General features: G+C 34.9%; 3 protein-coding genes across 3 annotated transcripts; all 3 read right to left on the bottom strand.

The window, feature by feature from the left end:
* Positions 1-615: 615 nt before the first annotated feature.
* Positions 616-5,178, bottom strand: LOC100256283 (laccase-17). The gene is made up of 6 exons (XM_002271011.4): positions 4,983-5,178; positions 4,709-4,860; positions 4,356-4,600; positions 4,134-4,262; positions 3,068-4,042; positions 616-920 (listed from the first exon to the last, which is right to left on the bottom strand). Exons 1-6 carry the CDS (start codon positions 5,154-5,156, stop codon positions 790-792), a joined length of 1,806 nt encoding a protein of 601 aa, XP_002271047.3. The 5' UTR covers positions 5,157-5,178; the 3' UTR covers positions 616-789.
* Positions 5,179-9,300: 4,122 nt separating this feature from the next.
* On the bottom strand, positions 9,301-11,373 carry LOC100251125 (aspartic proteinase PCS1). Its single transcript, XM_010655953.3, has one exon. The coding sequence runs from the start codon at positions 10,946-10,948 to the stop codon at positions 9,623-9,625; it is 1,326 nt and encodes a 441-aa protein (XP_010654255.1). The 5' UTR covers positions 10,949-11,373; the 3' UTR covers positions 9,301-9,622.
* Positions 11,374-14,564: 3,191 nt separating this feature from the next.
* On the bottom strand, positions 14,565-18,138 carry LOC100249439 (uncharacterized). The gene is made up of 2 exons (XM_002269123.4): positions 14,967-18,138; positions 14,565-14,867 (listed from the first exon to the last, which is right to left on the bottom strand). Exons 1-2 carry the CDS (start codon positions 15,215-15,217, stop codon positions 14,729-14,731), a joined length of 390 nt encoding a protein of 129 aa, XP_002269159.1. The 5' UTR covers positions 15,218-18,138; the 3' UTR covers positions 14,565-14,728.
* Between the last annotated feature and the right edge of the window lie 1,032 nt (positions 18,139-19,170).

Consider the following 19,170-nt stretch of genomic DNA (forward strand, 5'->3'; position numbering starts at 1 on the left):
GACAGTCCATGGCCTTCAGCAACAAATTTGACGTTGATTCATCCCACTACCTAGCAGCTGGCCAAGCTTAACAGTAGAGTACTGTCCAAGTCAGATCATCTTATTTGAATAAATTCTAACGGTTTCTCTTAGAAGTTCTCAAAATGCCCTTGTCTCTGGCCTCTTACCAATTTCTCTTACAGACCTGGTTATCTCTAATAAGCCATGAAAGTTACTGGTAATGAGGGCATTGGTGGGAGCAGTGTCATCATCATCATCCCAATGAGAAAGCAATTTGTGTAGTTTGAGTAGAAAATAGAAAACAACATCCCACTAATTCAAAGAAAAGGATTGGTTTACATGGGCACGGTTGCCTAGTAGCCTTCAACCTCCTACCTCGATACTTACTAATCAAGCCAAGGTGTTACACCATCTTGTTAGTTGTCGGTTGTTCCTTGCTCTGACTATTAAAATCTCCTTCTGCTCTTATCCACGTTTTTCATCCTTTGTTACTGATCAACAATGTCATAAAAGAAAATCCCCCATCTGATTTGTTTCCTACTTTGTTATTTAAATTAATTCTTATTTTTATCTATTTATTTCTGTTAGTTCAGTATTCTCTGGAAAAGAAAATCATAAAGAAAATATTGTCTAGTCTTTTATTTCCTCTTTCGACTTATTCCAAACGGATAAACATACCTATAAGTCCAAATTCACGCGCTCAACAACAAAAACCGACGAAAATACAAAAATACAGATATTTGGATCAGGGATTGGACTCATGGGAGTGAATTCATAACCAAGCCAAAGTCAACATGTGGGAAGATCAGACGGTGGAGGAGGCAACTTTTGATTGGGAAGCTTTCCCTCTAAGACGATCCAAACCATTTTCAAACCCCAGCTTGTGTGGACTTCCAGGTGGCAATGCATGAACCATACACCTGTCCACATGCATTGTCATCAATAGTTCGTTAGCACCAAACGTCAATATAGTAAAATGATTGAAATTATTTAATTTAACTTAGCTTATGTTTGGTTTAAAAAATAATTAAGGAAAGAAAAAATAATTAAGAAAAATGATTTTCTTATATTTGATTTTATGGTAAAAATATATAAAAAATAATCCAATATAATTAAAATTAATGAAATATATATATATATATATATATATATATTTAATTTATTTAATCTTTATATAACAAAATTAAATAAGTAAAATGAGTTTAAAATAAAAAATAAAAATAATTTTTTTGACTTTAAGTTTATTTATTATTATCTCTCACGGTTTTTTTTTTCCATTTTTCCTTTTTATTTTTTTCCTTTACATTTTCTCATCTCAAATTCTCTTGAATCAATAGTAACATTAGAAATGTTTAACTGATTTTGATTCGATGAAAAATTTTGAATTTTTATTTAGAGGCTTCTCTCTCTCTCTTTGTTTTTTTATATAACTTTCTTAATTCATATCTTTGTTGAAAAATTTTCTTTTATAATTCCTATGGTTTAGAAAATACATATTCCCAGTTATACAAACAAATTGTTAATAGAACTCTAAAATTGTACATCCTTTTATCTCTTTTTTTTCTTATCATTCAAAACAGAAAGACAAAAATTTAAAACAGAAAGACAAAAATTTCAAGATAGTAAATATTCTCTAGAATTTCTCTAATAACTTCTCTCAATCTTGTGTAATTTTGATAAGTGTCAATTCACCATAAATTAGAAAGATTGTTATATAAAAAAAGTCAAATATTATAATTTTTTTAATAAATTATTATTCAAAAACAAAACCATCAACGTAAAATAGCTTTATTTGAACAATAAATTAATAAAAATTAAATACTTATGATTTTAAAACGAAATTCAACTATACATAACAATTATTTTGTTTCATAATTCATCCAATTTTCATCGAAATCAAATTCCATAAATTGCTATAGATTTTTCACTTAAAAATAAAATTATTTTGAATTAAAAAATAATTTACTACAAAATTTCAAATTTTAATATTTTATCATCCAACAAAATCAAAATAAACTATCATTAATTCCAATAAATTTTTTTAATTAGAACATAAAATGAAATTTACAATTATATGATATTCACTACACTAAATAATTTCAATTGATTTTGAAAAACAAAAGTTAGAATTTAGAATTTTATCCCAAATTAAAAATCTAAAAATTCATAAATTAATAATAATGAAATAAATATTCTAACTTCAAATCCATAATCCAAAGATACACTCCATAAAAACAAGTTTTAACTTAAAAAAAATTGTATGAGATTTTTTTACCAACCAACTATAATTAAAACCCCTATTTATCATCCAACTATTTAACTAATTTTATAATTAATTATTATAAATTTTTTATAATGATAATAAATTCTAATGTTTTTAAAGATATTATTTTTTGAACGGGTAAGTTTTAAATAAAAATAAAAATATATATAATAATAAGTTTTATAGATGTTTAATCTGTATTCATATTTTAAAACAAACATTACTTTAAATAAAATTTTAAAATAAAAATTATCAAAACATATTGTAATATGATATTAAACTTGGATAAATTTTTAAAATAAAATTATCAAAACCTATCCTAATATAATATTAAAACAATATGTTTTAAATAGGTGAGAAGTTCCAAATTAAATAATTTTAATAAATTCAATTATGCATCGTATGAGTTTTAAGAAGACGAAGGTTATATTGGGTTTCAAAAAGTACTTAAAAAAAAACAAAAAAATATTTAAAAAAAATGATTTTCTTATATTTTATTGCTTCAATAAAAAAACAAAAAAAAATAAATATAATCAAAATTAGTTAGGAATTTATGTATTTTCAAATTATTTATTTTTGATATCAACTAATCAAAATAAGTGAAATAAGGTTAAAGTAATATATAAAACAAATTTATTAAATTTAACTCTATTTTTTATTTTCTTTAGCTTTTAGCCTTTTTCTTCTTTTTTTTTTCTACATTTTCTTTCTACTTTTGTTCCCTCCATTTTCCTTCCCTTAAATTTGTTCGTGAACCAAACATGACCAAAAAGAAAAAAAAGAAAAGTGTTGTTTATTACGCACCTGGGTTGTCCGCTAGAAACCGAATGGCAACCCAACCGCCGGAAGGCACACCCACAGTGTTCCTTTCTATGGGATCCACAAGATTGAATTTTGCGGGGTCCTTATTTGGATCATAGTTGCCGAAACCTTGGCCAACAACAAAGAAATTAAAGCCATGCAGGTGGAGAGGGTGGCTCTCCGCCCCAAGGATGCTCGTGTCCTGCATCACCAGCTCCACACTAGTATTATACGGTAGAACCACTGCTTTGGTTCCATTACTCACCATGGTGTTGTTTGGTGGGTTGCCCGTATAGTTAAATGGAGTTATGGGATTGTTGGGAAAGTCGGTTGTGTACACCCCATTTGATTGCCCAAAGAAGTAGGCTTGGAGAATGGCAGTGGTTGGAAGTACAAAAGATACGTTATTGATGGAAGCTGAGAATTTGGTTCTATTATTGGGTCCTTGGCAGGTTTGGTTGCGCGGGCATGGGTTTGTTCCTAGGCCTACTGTGAAGAAGAATCGCCTCTCCACTTTCTGGGGAACTTTAGCTGGGAATTGAGCGCTAGCTAAGCTACGGATTTTTCTGGAGAAATTGGAAGCAAATGAAGTGTCATTAAAAGGAGGCAATGCCGGTTTGAAGAAAGGAAGATTCTTAGTTGAGGTGGAATTGAAAGGTGAAAAGTTTGATAACTCATATTCAAGGATCCCGGCCACAGTGGAGTTGTCAAAGGTGCCTTGCCCTGTTGCATATGGCCTAGCATACATGAAGAAATTGGCCTTTGGGAAGTAGGGTTTGGTCTTGAGCAGAACATTTGTCGTCTGTCCAGGGGTGATGAGAAGCGTGTCGGTGTCAAAGGGTTTAACGTAAACCGCATCCACTTCTACCACTGTGATGGTGTGGTTTGCGATACTGAAGAAGAGCTCATCATCCACAGCTGCATTGATCAAACGGAGAAGGTAAGTCTTAGCAGGCTTCACCTTCAGTTTGAATGTATCTGCCAAGACCCATTACACAAAATCAAGTTTAGCATCTGCAGTATAAATAATTACACGTACTTATTCCCAAAAAATACAATACTACCATACCTTTGGCAGAGCAGTTATACAGTGGCCCTGGAAGGCCGTTGATGGTGTAAGCATCAGAGACATTTGGGCCTGCACCAGTTTGCAGTGCCTGGCTGATGACTGCCTCAGGATCTACATTCCACCACTCTCCTGCAATAGTACGTAACACTAAAGTTTTATGGAAACTGTCAACCCAGGAAAGAGACGTTGATCACAAATGAACAATTGTCAATGGTTGATTACCGAAGATGATTGGAACTTCCTTATAAGGATTGCCGAATGGATAAGGGACATTAGGTTTGGGGAGAATGATTAAGGGACCATGGACAGTGGCTCTTATCCACGATATATGGGCATGCCAGAAGAGAGTCCCTCTTTGGCCACTAACTGTGAAGTTGTACATATATCTCTGCCCAGTTCGAATGGGGCACTGAGTTATGTATGCAGGACCATCAGCCCACCCACTTCGAAGCTGTCTAATGCCATGCCTGATTCCAAGAAAACATATACACTTGCAAATTAGATAATGGTGTTTGATTTATTCAAGGAACCATTGCATATTCGTAACTACCTATTATTTGGGTGAAGGTCCATACCAGTGGATACTGATGTTATTTTGAACATGGTTAACAACTTCAACCAGAAGATTGTCACCTTCCCGAACTGTGACTAGAGGACCAGGAAACTTCCCATTTACAGTAATGACGCCCTTTGTGTGGCACAGTCGCGTCATTCTTACCAACTTGATCTACAAAATATTCTGAAAATATTAGAGAAATTAAAAGGAAGAAAACTAAAATCTAAAAATCAATTAATATTTGTCACAGCATTAATTCAGCAATTTTAGTGCCACAACCATATGATACACACATCAAACTTGTAGCGCCTGGTTATGCCTGCATCCTTGGCAAGTGCGAGCTCAGGAAGGAGACTCGATGTTATCAATGCGAAGAGAAAAACCCCCACAATAGCTGGAGATGAAAAAGGAAAAACGCCCATTATGTCTCTATATTTTGAAAAGATGGTCATAAGAGCCTGACGCATGAGCCTCAATCTGGTTATGAGTGGATTCATCAAAGCTTCGGAGATTAATTTTATATAGAGAGGGAAAGAAAAGGGTGTTTCGAGGATTAGGTGAAACAATATAATTTAACTGAAAACAACTTTCTCAGCTAGTCAGCCCCATATGTCTCTACTCTAGTCTTAGTTCCTATTGTAGAATAACTTTGGAGTGTAATCAAAGAAAATCTACTTTTTGACCTTCTTTCTCTTCCTATTAAGTGTTCATTATAATAAAATAATACTGACGATGCCATAATTCACAAAAAAACAATAGGATGTGATTTTGAGCTACTTACTTTTGCCAGTGCATGCTATCAAGGGTTTCCTCTTATTTATTTATTTATAAATTAATCATAGGGTGTATTTAAGGTTTTGCTATATTCTCAGGTTTTTTATTTATTTATTTTTTTTCCCCTGAGGATTGCAGCTAACTTCTTCCTCATCTCAAACTACATACTGATTAATTTCCTTCAATATCAGCTCCATGGCTTTGGAGTACTTTTTTAAATCTTGGAGACTATGGTGATTAGGTTGTGTTTGGACTTTGGAACAAATATTGAGAATGAAAGATTCCTCGGGATGAATAAATTTCTGCAAAGCTCGCTGTTCCGGGGGAAAAGGACGTATGCACTACTAATGAATAAGGGAAAATGGTGTTGCATTTGTTTTCTAGAAGTATAAGGCCCCCTCCTCCCCCCATTGACCTTCATGTGATTCAGAATGATTAAGCGGCAATGGCATTCTACCCTTTGATTTAGAGAGAGGGGCTGGAAAGTTTACATTTCTGCCATGAGCGAATGCATGGTAATGGAAGTGGTTTTGCAGACCAGAATGGAGACGGAGGGTTTATCATGAAGAGTTATTAAAACCAGAGACATAAAAATAAAGGGGAAATCTCCATCAGAAAAACCATATTAATCTAGCAGCATGGGAACAAGAACACATTATAAGATCCACAAACGGTCATTTGGATTGAAACTCAAAAAGGAAATAATATATATTACATAGATGACTATATTATTTCTGATTTTGCAGAAGGAAATTGGAATGCGTGCAGCAGTGCTTACAGAGTGAAAATAACATCCCATGGAAGTTAAGGCCCGATTTTTCCTTCATGAGTGAAACAAGTCTCAACAGACGCAAGTATCTTCAAAAGTTATACTTGGACTAAAAGCAAATAAAAGGGTTTGTTATCATGCAATTGTTTTCCAGTATGACCAAGGAAAAAGAAGCAGTTGTTGGGGGCTGCTGTCCCCTTACGCAAGCAATCAAGGGGAGGATGTATGGACATTTTGACTCCATTCTCTCCAGCAAATTTGCCTTTTTGCATACAAACAAAAACTAACTACTTTTCCTTGTCTATGAAGAAATTAATAATACAACCTGCTTTTTTTGTTTATGAGAGCGAAGAAGAAGGGCTTTCATTTTGATGTATGTGCATTCATGTAGCCAGCCGTGTGGCTCACAAATCCGCGTGTAGGTACAGCACCCTCCCTCTCCCTCTACACAAATATTTCCAGTTCCATTACGGTAACTCTTCCTCAAGTTCTTACACAAAATTATCTTATTCTTAACAAAGGCAGCCTTCCAAGTTCCACCATGTTTAGTTGCATGAAATTACAAAAGGAGGGAAAACATTTTTAAAAGAAAACAATTTTCTCATTTGATTTTAATATAAAAAGAGTTAAAATAAGTGAATTGAGTTTGAAATAATATATATATATATATATATATATATTTTAATTTTTTCTTTTCTTTTCATTTTATTTCTTTAATGTTTTCTTTCAAATTTTTCATTAACCAAACACAGCCTTTTGGTTTCAAACTTTTTCCACTTTGAAATGATTTGCTTATTGCCACATTTATACTCTAAGGCTATGTTTGGCTTTAGAAAATGAATAAAGAAGAAAAACACAAAAAAAAAAAAAAAAAAAAAAAAGTGAAAAAGAGATTAGAAATAAATTTAAAATCAATAAATTATTTTTATATATTATTTTAAATTCATTTCTCTTATGTTATCTTTTCTATATACAAATTAATACAAGGAAAAAAAAAAGATAAAGTAGAAGAATTTAAAAAAAAAAATAAAGTTAATTAATTATTTTTATTTATTACTTTAAACTCATTTAACTTATTTTAAATTTTCTATATAAAAATTAAATAATTAAAAAATATATAAGCATTTAACTAATTTTAATTATATTTTATTTTTTTAATTTAGTATTTTTCATAAAATCAAATATAAAAAAATTGTGTACTTCTCTCATACCAAACCTAGCATAAAGTTTTTTTCATCAATCCATAAATAAATATTCTACACATTTAACACTTGACATTTACACTGAATAAAATCTAAGAATAATTATAACAAGTTTGAATTTATATATGTTCTTGGTCCTACATTTCTTAATGTCATTTATACACGTTTTGGATGAGTAGAACCACTATGCTTTGTTTTTTCTTTTTTTCTTTTTTTTCTTTTTCCAACTTCTAAATTCAAAATAGTAAGTAGATTTTTATTCAATTAAAATGTGATAAATGACTTGGTATTTTTATAATTTATGCTATTAATCACTTCTGAAAATTGAACAGGTTTGAATATTCTTGAATTTGGTTTTGAAAAAGCCTATAAATCAGTCAACATGAGTGGCCCTGGTGAACGATATGGGCCTCTATGAACAGAAAGACTCCGATTGGGCCGTGGATTATAAAAATAAAGAGCAATGGGTCAAAAGATTCTGTGGGCCGAACATGATAAAACATCATACGTGAAGTGGACGAGTTGGGATCTCGTCTTGTCTGAGATGAGGTTCGCCTCCCAGTGAACACGATCTTCCCAGCTCACTAGAAGACGAAGATTCATATCCAAGTGAACACGAAAGAAACCAGTTCTCAGCATATATTCTTTCTGTTATCAATTTGCCAATGAGGGAAAAAATGTTCCTTTATAAGAAATCAAATGAGGAACAAGAGAATTTTTAGAGACACAATAACATGGTTTAAGAAAATGGCATTAAAGAGAAAGAGGCGGCTTTTTAGGTGCCAATACCATGCTTTTAATTGAATAATTCGTCCAGGTGGAATTGTCTCTATCAGAAAAAAAAAGAGTGAGAGACAAGGAATAGGAAGGGAGAGTTTTAAGCCAATCCCAAGTGGACGTATCTCCGAGCTAATGTCATGCGGTGCCCCATTAATCGCCAGCCCTTCGGTGCGGTTAGCGAAATTGGCTAAGGGCTACTCTTTCTTGGACGGTCGGTTCGGTTGTTGATGTTGACCAAGTTTCACTCTTCTACTTAATTGTGCTACAAAATAAAGTACCAAAATCAGAGTCACCTGGGATTCCGTTGAAAAGAAAAAAGTGTTTCACCGTCAAAATCGCATAAGTTTTGCATGGCACTTCCCATATGTTTTGTCCCCCAAAAGCACTCTCACCGAAAAGTAGTCAAGGTTGCTTGAACAAAAAAAACGGCCCACCAAAAGGGGATAATGTGAGCAGCATGTTCAATGATAAAAATATGGATCAAGGTTTCAGATGGGATGTTCTCTGAAGAAAAAAGGGGAGCGTGGGCTTGTCAAGGTAAGAAGAATGGGAGCTTTCACCGTGGGGGCCATGCCATTAAGATTTCAACCAACATGGGCTTATGCAATTGGGTTTTTTTTTACCAACATGCCATTAAGATTCACGTGCTGCCACAACAATATTCATGGACACACCAGTGGCCTTGGACCATCCATCTGTTTAGACTTGCGTTGTGATTCGTGAGGGCCAATCCACTAAAAAATATCTCCTTGTAAAAATTCTTCTCGTATTCGGTTTCGAGTCTTTGGAATACACAATGACGCTTGTATCATCGAATCTAAATAGCTTTTATGAAAATAAAATTTTTATTTGAGAATATATAAAGGAAGATTTGAAAAGGAATCATGAAATCGAGAATCAAGATTCGTGTACCTCCCTTGGCATAGGAGGAAATGAGATAGTATAGCTTTTTAAGAGGGTTTGATTTGATGTTGCCTTCATCATTTATGGTGGAGGAATACCATGTGTTCCGAAAATGGTATGTGTATTCCCATGCCATATAGTGAAAACAAAATTGGTTGGACCATCCCATCAACTGAATATAACTACCATAACACACTAAAAAAATTATTAATTCATTATATAAAGAGGAAAATAGCGTGGTTTTGTGACTTTTGTAAAGGTAATAATAATCTATTGCGTGGACAGAAAGAAAGATCCGATGTACAATGTGGAAGAAAAGAACATCTCCCCTGCGTCTCTATAACCCTTTTGGCATCGACGGATCACCACTTCTATGGGTTACATATGAAACCAAGAGGGTGGACTGTCAATCCGACGATGTCCAACCAAGGGCCACTGTAATATCATAACTAAAACCAGAATCAATGACACGAGCCAAGGATCAAGCGTGTCCATTACATGCCCCCTAGAGACCCACACCAAATCTCTGGCCAGCCAAATCACACTGTACCTGAGCAAAGCCAATTCTAGACTTTTCAAGATCGAATTCCATCCACACGTTCTGCTGATGATGGTGTCCAATTACGTACGCCTCCACAGCTAAAAGATCCGAGTTCCCAAATGTGAAGCAATACACCGAATCACTTCCCCTCACTTCACCCGGTACCCGATACAACAACCGGTCACCCGAAACCTTCATCTCCGCCCCGCGAAACATCAGACTCACTGTCGGTAACCAGGGCAGACTCGTTTGACTCAGTGGAACCCGGTAGCACAGATCCATGCCACCCTGGAAAACGTAATTGGGATCCTCCAGGACACGCAGGATCTGTGATGTTTGATTTAGAAACTCGTTCCTCAACGCGCTGTACACCGGGCCTAGTAGAAACGTGAACTGAGTTCCCGAATCCACCATGGTCTGACCTGCACCCGTGTGGTCCGGCACGAACACTGATTTGGGCAACGGAAGCAACTTAGACGAAACTTTAATCCCTTCCAGCTGAACCGTGTATGCCACTCGGTCAAAGTAAGGTAATGGGGTTGAGATTTGGATCAGTGGGGTGTAATTTAACGGCATCAGCCAAGAAAAATTAGCGTCCCCAAGCAATAACACGCCCGAGAAATCGGAGTCGGAAATGCAGTAGGAAAATTTCGGGAAATCCATTTGAGAAACGAAAGAGAGCGAGCCGCGATTCATACCCATGAGTCCAGTGTTCTTGGAGTCCTCTTCTGTGTTGGTGCTGAAGCTGGAGTCCATGCACCCGAATATCGTACCGGGCATATCAGAGTTACCGATATAGAAGGTGTCCGACGCGAGATTTCCCTCGGAAGAGGAGGCGTCGGCGTATGAGAGAATGGCGTGGCAGAGCTGGTTGGAATCGCAAGAAGCGGGAATGGGGAAGTCGCGGGTACGGTCGGTACAGGTGAGAGAGGAACAAGGGACGGGTGAGTAGGAAGAGGATCGATTGGGGTCAAATGTGGTTTGGAAGGTTTGGGTTTTGTTGCAGCGAAGCCATGAGAGCTCGCTCCCGGTGTCGAGGACCATGGAGACGTTTTGTGGGGGAGTGCCTACAGTGAGTGAGACGGTGAGGCTTACATTGTGGTGGAAGTGAAGTTTGTTTGGGGATCTGGGGAATGACCCAGATGGAACGACCTGGGTTTTGAGGGGAAGCACTAACATGTCTATTGATTTGGAAGCACATAAGCAGACTTGGATTTGAATTTGAACGAGAAACAAGGCGTTAGCAAGAAGAAAAGAGATGGATTTGAGAGAGGGAGTGGAGAGTGTCATGGCGTGTGGTTAATGGAATGGAGAATGGAGACGTTGGGTTGGCGAAGGGCCGTTGTGCAGAGTGAAGAGACAGTGAGAGGGAAACGAGAGAGTAGTAATTATTTGGAACTGAACGTGTACAGAGAGCGCAGAACTGAGCGGAGTAATGGCATAAAATGAGATGAAAGGGGGGTGTTGTGGGTTCTCGGGACAAATGCTGCCAGTCTGAAATACTGACATCTCTGAACAGAAATGATGTTAGAAACTTAGAAGTTAGATCTACCAACAAACGACGCCGTTCAGAATGTCATTCCAACTTGTTAGGTTCACCTGTGGTCCTCTCAAGTTTTGCTCTAGGATAATACATACCAGGAGAACCAAAAGGGACAAAAAACAATTGGCCAAATGATTTTTTTCAGTTAGACAATTAATAAACCCATTTATTTCGAGTATTCTTGGAGCAAATGTAGTTTGTAGCATTTACCAAATCTTTTATGGCTACCATTGCTCAGCATTAATTTTAAACTACTCAATAACGAGTCTAAGAGTTGAGGTGAACAAACCCTTCTCAAACAATTTGCTCAGCATTTACCAAATAATATTTAACATGTATTTAATTAAATTTTTGACAACCCTGTTATTGAAACCAGGCATGCACCCATTTTCTTATGTCCCAACTTGATCAGCGGCTCACTTTTTTCCGGGCTAGGCTACACTTGCTCATTGCATATGATGTTCTTAAGTTCATTTACTCATATTGATTTTTTTATATACTATTTGTCAATGCGTTAGGTTTATCATCAGTCAAAATCAAATTGAATATTAAATTCATATATGAAGCCATCGAATAATTACTAATCATAAACCTTATTTTATTCCTATATTGCTCGTTAACTAACCGATAAAAATGAAAAGTTATAGGACAAATATTGGTATGGGTAGGGTTGCACGTAGGTTGGGAGTCGGGACCTAACGCAAAAAGTATGTAATGAAGCCCACTAGTTCATTGGAAAAGGGTGGACAACCAACCTAGGGCTAGGGTGATGATGAAGTTGGGGGGTTAAGCCCATGAGATTATGAACATCACGTCAATATTCACTCATTGAGAGATAATTGGACCGTCAAACTTTATCTTATAAGAGTAACGTGATCATTTAAAGAGGCCTTTATGACTAAAGAGAAGAACAATTAGGTAGCCCATCTCCAATATGGTCCAAAAACCCACCTTTTTCAAGACATATTTTACAAATTTTAGACTATGTACTTTTATTATTTGATTAAGAAAGTTGTCATAATAAGAGTTCTATATACAATGAGTTATGGTGTAAAGTTTAGTATTCTCATTTATTTTGATGATATTTTATTCAAGCAGTCACATTGATGTCTCTTCTAAGGTTCTTTTTTTTTCTAGGTGCCCAAGTTGGTGAGGCCATTGACTCCATTCCATGGCTATGCAGTGAGTAGTTAAATTGATAATAAAGTAGATAAAGAGTTTTCAAACTGTTCAAGTGGTTGCACATGTTATGCTGAATCGTGGATGGACAGCATCGTGATTGGGTCCATAAAAAAGATGGAGCAGGTGACAATGCCCCATTCCCCAACTGTGACACAACCTAAAGGCCATGCTTTCAGTCGATTCACTTTTTCCGTAGTTTTAATTTTAGAAATTAGAGCATAATTTTTTAAGAAGAGTTTAATTTTTTTACTTTTTCCGTGGTTGCATGTGCTGGCTTCCTTATAAGGTAGTGGCAGGAATGGTGGGTTGGGTGGCTTCATACAAGGACCCAACAACAGCTCAATTTCCACCACAAATTTGAGAAATGGGGTTGTCCTCAATTTTTATGACACCAATTTCTTTGAGTTTATTCAAAATAGGGAAGGTTTGAAGTAGTTTCTACACTTCCACAAATCTAGCATTATTGTTTCAGACAAAAAATGAAGAGGCTCATTTTCGTCCTCTTTCTTTGCTAAGCAAATGAAATCCCCACGGAGACCAAAATCTTGACATTTTGATTTTTCTTTGTGCTCATATTTTATAGGTCAAAAGGAGAAAAAGAAAGATATAAAAGAAAAAAAAAATAGTAATCTGTCGTGGCCCAATTAGAATCCATGAAATCCAGGTTCAATTTCAAAGCGGGGTTCATGGAAACATTTGCTTACACGATAAGAGGTAGGGAGGTACCTTTTGAAAGCGAACGTGAATGGGAGTCTTTGAGTAGGGTGATGGAGAGCACAAACAAATACAAAGGTGAAAACATTCTCTGATCATTTCTTTAAATGGTCCCCTTAGGATGGAAATTGCCAACCTGATATGCTCTTCCTTAAATGATCCCCTTTGGATGGAAATTGCCAACCTGATGAAGACACTGAGATTATGGGCGGAAGTTTTTACTAAAATATATGAAAACTTTAGAAAATGTTTTCAATATTTCTAATATTCTAAAATTTTTATTAAAAGAGTTCGTTTTCAAATATTAGAAAAATTAGAATCATTTCTTAAAATTACTATTAAATAAGTTCTTAAAGTCTGTTTGACAATGATTTTTTAAACACTTTCAATATTTTTAACACTTAAAACTAGACGTGAACTCGGTAGATAAAAAATAACAATTCGATAGAGAATATATCAGTGTAATTAGGACAAAGAGATTGAAGATATAGCAATTACATTTCTAAAAACCTGTGAAGGAAGATTTACCCTTTTTCTAGGTTATATATATATATATATCCAATTCTGCACTTTCTCGATTGCCTCTACATCAGGCAAATTTGATTTGTTTCCATTGTGCTTTGTCTGCAACAATCTCGTTTCTAAGCATAAGCAGAGCCAAAATAAGGCATGGTAGCCTGAAATTATTTGTAGGCCACCTGGCTAGACTGAAATTCCGATGGTTTCTCCATGGAGGAATAGAGATACTTGGAAAAACAGAATATCCAGAGTAGCACAAACCATATAGACAAATTTTTTATGTAATATGATATTCTCAAGACAACTTTGTTGTGTCAAGGGGATAGAAATTCCTACTCAATAAAAAGCTTGATAATGATCTGAATCGACTTTAGACTTCCAGAATTTGGCATTACACAGCCGTTTCTTTTTCTCATGCCACTTCATAATCATAACATAAGTGGTCCATGACAGTTTAATGTATTTATTTCGTCACTTCGGATTGGGATGCGGATGTTCCCGTGGCCCAACCAACTCCACAAACCCACTTTCATACTTCAAGGCAAGCGTTACCTTCCATCCACACACTCGAAAGCAAAAAATGTCGATCTTGGAAAAATGAACCATGAAACAAAAATGCAGTTTCCTGCTTTCCCTATTATTTCTATTATTCATAACCTTAGAAGTAATAAAACCAGGGGATATTGGAGGATCTGCATTTGAAGTAATTAAAAGAAGGAGAACATTACGCTATCGATTGAACAAGCTTGTAGATATATAGCAGAGTAGAAAGGCCACATGGCAGCCCCCCAGTCTCCTGTTCTGGGAGTTGAAACTCCCGTTGGGTGGCTCTCATCAGCAACTAGTTTGAATTAGCACCAGAATTGGAAGACCTGCACCAATAAATAGAAAGCAGAAGAAGGATCCACATCGTCTGTTGAAGCACATGCATCAATCTCCTGCACCACATTTTGCTGAGAATAGTATTTTAAATTATTCAAAGGTGATACAAAGGTGACGGGGAAGTAAAATAAGAGTTTATACAACTAGTACATTTTACATGTAAATTTGATGAGGAAGTATCTGGGGAAGGAGGGTTTTTCACATTTCAAGAAAGATGGGAGCACAAAAGTCTATTTGTCAACTTGGTTGAGCTTGCCAAGGCCATTGCAACGAGCACACACAATCTGTGCCTGGTCCTTCCTTGCTGCATTCGCCCTCAGGGCCACCCCTGATTGTCGCACGAAGCCCGCACCATCACACTCGGGACACCTGCATCCACCATACATGGCAATTCACCAAAATGACTCAAAGAAGGGCAAAATTCAATTCACATTCACAAGTTGGTAGAGGAAGGGGCAAATTATTTACACGTCCTTGCGGGAGAAGAAAATTGGGAAGGCAGTTCCGAGCACTGTCACCGCAACAGCCCCTGCAATCAAATAGATTGTACCATCAGTTGATACCTCTCCAACAGCAGCGACCACAGTTAAAGATCTGTTTTTCTTCTTCCATGAAACTGCTGAACCAACAGGTGTTGGACGAGCATAAAAGCCGGGAAGAGATGATTGCTTCAATGAATTCCCGGGAAAGAGAGTATGCAGTGGAGCTAGTGACACCATTGATATGTTTTCTGGCCTTCAAAATGCTCAGATCTGTAGAAAAACAACGAGGAATATGCGAGGGGTTTGGTTTAGCTGGTTTTAAAATTCACTTGGATTCAGGTTTTGTATCCATCTATTGTCTACAGATTTGCTAGCTGCTACACTTGGAATTGGATAAGGCCATGTCAGAACTCGAGATACTACAATTGGAATTGGATAAGGCCACGTCAGAACTCAAGATACTGGTGGTTTTCTGGATAAGGATGGGCCCCACCTTTTTACACTCTATGGCTCACATATTATCTCGAATCCTTCTGTGGTTCAATAACCTTATATTACTACTCAGCAGTCTATATATATGTTTTGTACTCTTTTTTAAACTATTTTTTCTCTCTCACTCAACAATATATATGTACCTGTTTTACATGAACTCATCTAGGGATAAATAAACTTGCAGGTCCTTTTATGTAGGACAAGCTTAAGAAGGTTATCTACAATCATTTAAGATGGGCTAGGGCTTCAATTTTTTAAGATTTAAAGAGAGGAACCAAAAAAAGGAAAAAATTAAATGAAAGATAGAAGAAAAAAGATAAAAAAAATCTTTAAAATTTCATTAAGCCATTCTAGGAGTATCACCTAAAAAAAAATATAAACATCATAAAAAATTGTCCCCCTTTTTTAGCATTTAACCTTATTTATGTGCTTTAGAAAACTCTAAAAATCATAAAAAAGCATACAATAACTTATTAGGACTCTTATCCCTTTCCCAAAAGATTAAATCATTCAAAAATAATAATTAAAAGAAAATAAAAACTTTCTTTTTAAAATTAGAACTTTTAACTTTATAGAAACTTCTTGTCATTAAAGTTTGTGATAAAGACTTCTGAATTCTAAAAAAAGGCTCAAATAAGAACTTTAGAAAAATATATATTTTAAAGAATAGAAAACTTTGGAAATATAAAAACTTTTTTTAAGGAGGATTTTCTAATAAAAAATTTCCCAAATTCTAAATGCAACTCAAAAAAAATTATTAACTAATTATCACTCTATAGAACCCAAAAAAACAACATAATCACTTAAATATCCTTGATAGAGTAATTTAGGTTTTCTTTACTTTCTTTTATTTCTTTTTTAAGTAGATCTTGGAGATTCATCACATCAACTCCCCTTAACTTGGAAAAAAACTCAACCCCAAGTTTTAGTGACTTTCCGTAATCAATTGAAATCATGAGTGATGTCTTCCACCCTTTCTTTCATTATTGACCTACACAAGCGAATTGATAATGCAAAACATAGAGCTTTTCATTAGAATCTTGCAAACTTTTTTTTTCTTTTTCTTTTGAAAGATAAACAAAACATTCATTAAAGAGCACCGAATGGAGGGGGTATATAGGTAGGTGGGGTAGCAAAGTTTGATACAATTTACCAATACAACTCAAACCTAAAATGTTTTTCTCAGGTTTAAGTCGAGTATAATCAGAGTTCAGGAAAAATTCGTGTCAACCTACATGACTGTTTTAATAAATAGGTAGTTTTTGGGTGAACTTGCATAACACGAATTTGACTCAAATTGACTAATTTAATAATCCTATTGATTAACCTAATTATAACTTTAAACTATTTAACTCATATTTGACTCATTGTAAATTTGTTTTTAAATAAATAGGGCAATTGAGTCATAAACATGTTTGGTTGAAACATCAATTATATAGAATTATACAAGACCTAACTCAACCTAATAATCTAATTATTAAATAGGAGCATCTAATTATTAAATGTGTTACATGATGTATTGCCGATTTAATAATTAGGTAATATTTAGGTTTATGTTTTTAATATAATTATTATCCGAGTTGAGTTTGGGTTTGAACTATGTAGTAGAATGTCTAGGCTTTGATACAACACGAACATGACCCACTAATATGAATTGTCACTTCTACAAATAGATGGTATGCAAAACCTTCAAAAGGAGCCCACCAAAAAGCATATACATAAGCAATATTCATAAAAAGAAAAAAGAAAAACAAAATCTATCTGCAATTACTGCTATCTAAGAAATCCAACATTATGCAATTCTTCGTTTCTAGCAAAATGTGGGAACATTCCAATAGGGATTTAATGAAGTTCTCCTTCACTATTTGATCTAAAAGTTCTTTATTGAAAATCGTTCAATTAGGCTCTTTCCACAATTAGGGTGTCATGCATCAAACCTTCCTTCTCTTATCAAACCCCTTAAACTATCAACTAAGCAGGAAATTTCAAATTGAAGTTGGAAACGCCTATTTCAAAGCAAAGACTGCTAATAGAAACATCCATAACCCTTTTTTCCTATCATAATGTATCAAGATGTAATCAACTAATTCTTCACTATCTTTACAAAGACTACATCTATTAACCATCCTCCACCCTCTCTTCGTTAGAAAATCAATAGTTAAAATCTTTCACATGCTACTTCCTAAGGAAAAAAACATTTTCTCAAAGGAACTCAAGACCCCAAAGTTCTTTTGCTAGGAACACCACTTTAGTCTTAGCACATAAGAAAATGTAGTACAACTTTACACTGAATCTTCTCCTCCTATTCTCCTCCCATAGTAAATCATCCTCTCTTGCTTCTTGCACTCTCACAGAACAAATAAGATCCATTGATGAAGTCCCCACCTCTATTTCCTAATTTTGAAAGAATCTTCTAAATTGCACCTTCCAATGATCTCCACTTCCCTCTTTTACTCATAAATCTGCCACTGTACAAATGGAATGCCTCTTTCATTCAACCAAATCTCCCTCCCCCTTTTCTCCCACTAGAATTTAGTTCGCCCACCATAATCTTGTAAACTTGTTACAAAATGTAACCACCAAGCATGATCTTCCAAGTGTTCTTTAAGTTTATTTTTTGCTAATGTTTCTAATAAAGAAGACTTCTGCATTCTCAAAAGGACTAAAAAAACCCTTAAAAATTAAAATAATAACAACAATAACAACAACAACAACAACAACAACAACAATAATAATAATAATAATGTATTACAAAATAGAAAGCTTAGAAATATAAAAAGAAAATTTTTAAAAATCCAATAATCCCAAATTCTAAATGCAAATTAAATACTAACTACTAACTAATTATGACTCTAGAAACCTGAAAGACCGTAATATTACCTAACTACCTTTGATAGAGTCATTTAGGTTTTCTTTATTTCCTTTCATTCCTTTCTTAAGGAAATCTTGGAGATTGATCATCATCAATTTCCCCTTGTCAAAAGGGAAGCTCTTGTAAGGAACATATTCCACATTATTTATTTATGTCTTATTGCTAGATATGGGGTATCAACAACAAATAATCCAAGCACCATTCCAAAAGACTAAAGATTACACACTAAACAAGCCAACTTGTGCACACCAGTTAGACATAAAACAGCTATAGCATGTAGTAATCAAAATAACAAATCAGTGTCTTACCTCACCAGTTTGTAATCTACCTGTACATTCATAAACAGATCTTAGCCTGAATACAACAAAGATGTCTTCATTTCCTGGAATATTCTGAGAAAATATTGATATTTCAGAGTGAAAAAAAGCACAATATCATCTTATGTTGTGAATTCTTGCTGCATGGATGGGTTGAAAGAAACCAAACCTATTGCAACACTCTCCAAAAATATCACAGGCCCTAACTTTTCTCATGGTTGATCAACTTTATTTTCAGTTTTCTGCTATGGAGAAATTCCCGAAACACTTAACTTCATATTTCTGGTAGGACTTCTTATCAGAAAGAATTAGGGTAGGATTAGGTTTGGAAACTTGACCTAGGAAATTTGAACTAGAGTCTACAAGAAACTGAACTATACTGTGTAGTAGACCATTTCAAACAAATATTGTAAAGCTTTAAGAACACACAAACTCATTAAAGACCTTTATGCTAAGACAAAAACAAATAAGCAAAATAACACACACTGATGAGTAAATGACTTAAGGTG

This window comes from Vitis vinifera, chromosome 8, assembly GCF_030704535.1.
Source record: "Vitis vinifera cultivar Pinot Noir 40024 chromosome 8, ASM3070453v1".
NCBI classification, from domain to species: Eukaryota; Viridiplantae; Streptophyta; class Magnoliopsida; order Vitales; family Vitaceae; genus Vitis; species Vitis vinifera.

Coding starts and splice junctions, on each gene's coding strand:
- LOC100256283 (XM_002271011.4), bottom strand. CDS start 5,156: ATGCGTCAGGCTCTTATGACCATCTTTTCAAAATATAGAGACATAATG. Junction 4,263..4,355: donor GGAAGTTCCAATCATCTTCG/GTAATCAACCAT, acceptor GTACTATTGCAG/GAGAGTGGTGGAATGTAGAT. Junction 4,043..4,133: donor GTATAACTGCTCTGCCAAAG/GTATGGTAGTAT, acceptor GGGTCTTGGCAG/ATACATTCAAACTGAAGGTG.
- LOC100251125 (XM_010655953.3), bottom strand. CDS start 10,948: ATGACACTCTCCACTCCCTCTCTCAAATCCATCTCTTTTCTTCTTGCT.
- LOC100249439 (XM_002269123.4), bottom strand. CDS start 15,217: ATGGTGTCACTAGCTCCACTGCATACTCTCTTTCCCGGGAATTCATTG. Junction 14,868..14,966: donor TTCTTCTCCCGCAAGGACGT/GTAAATAATTTG, acceptor TGGTGGATGCAG/GTGTCCCGAGTGTGATGGTG.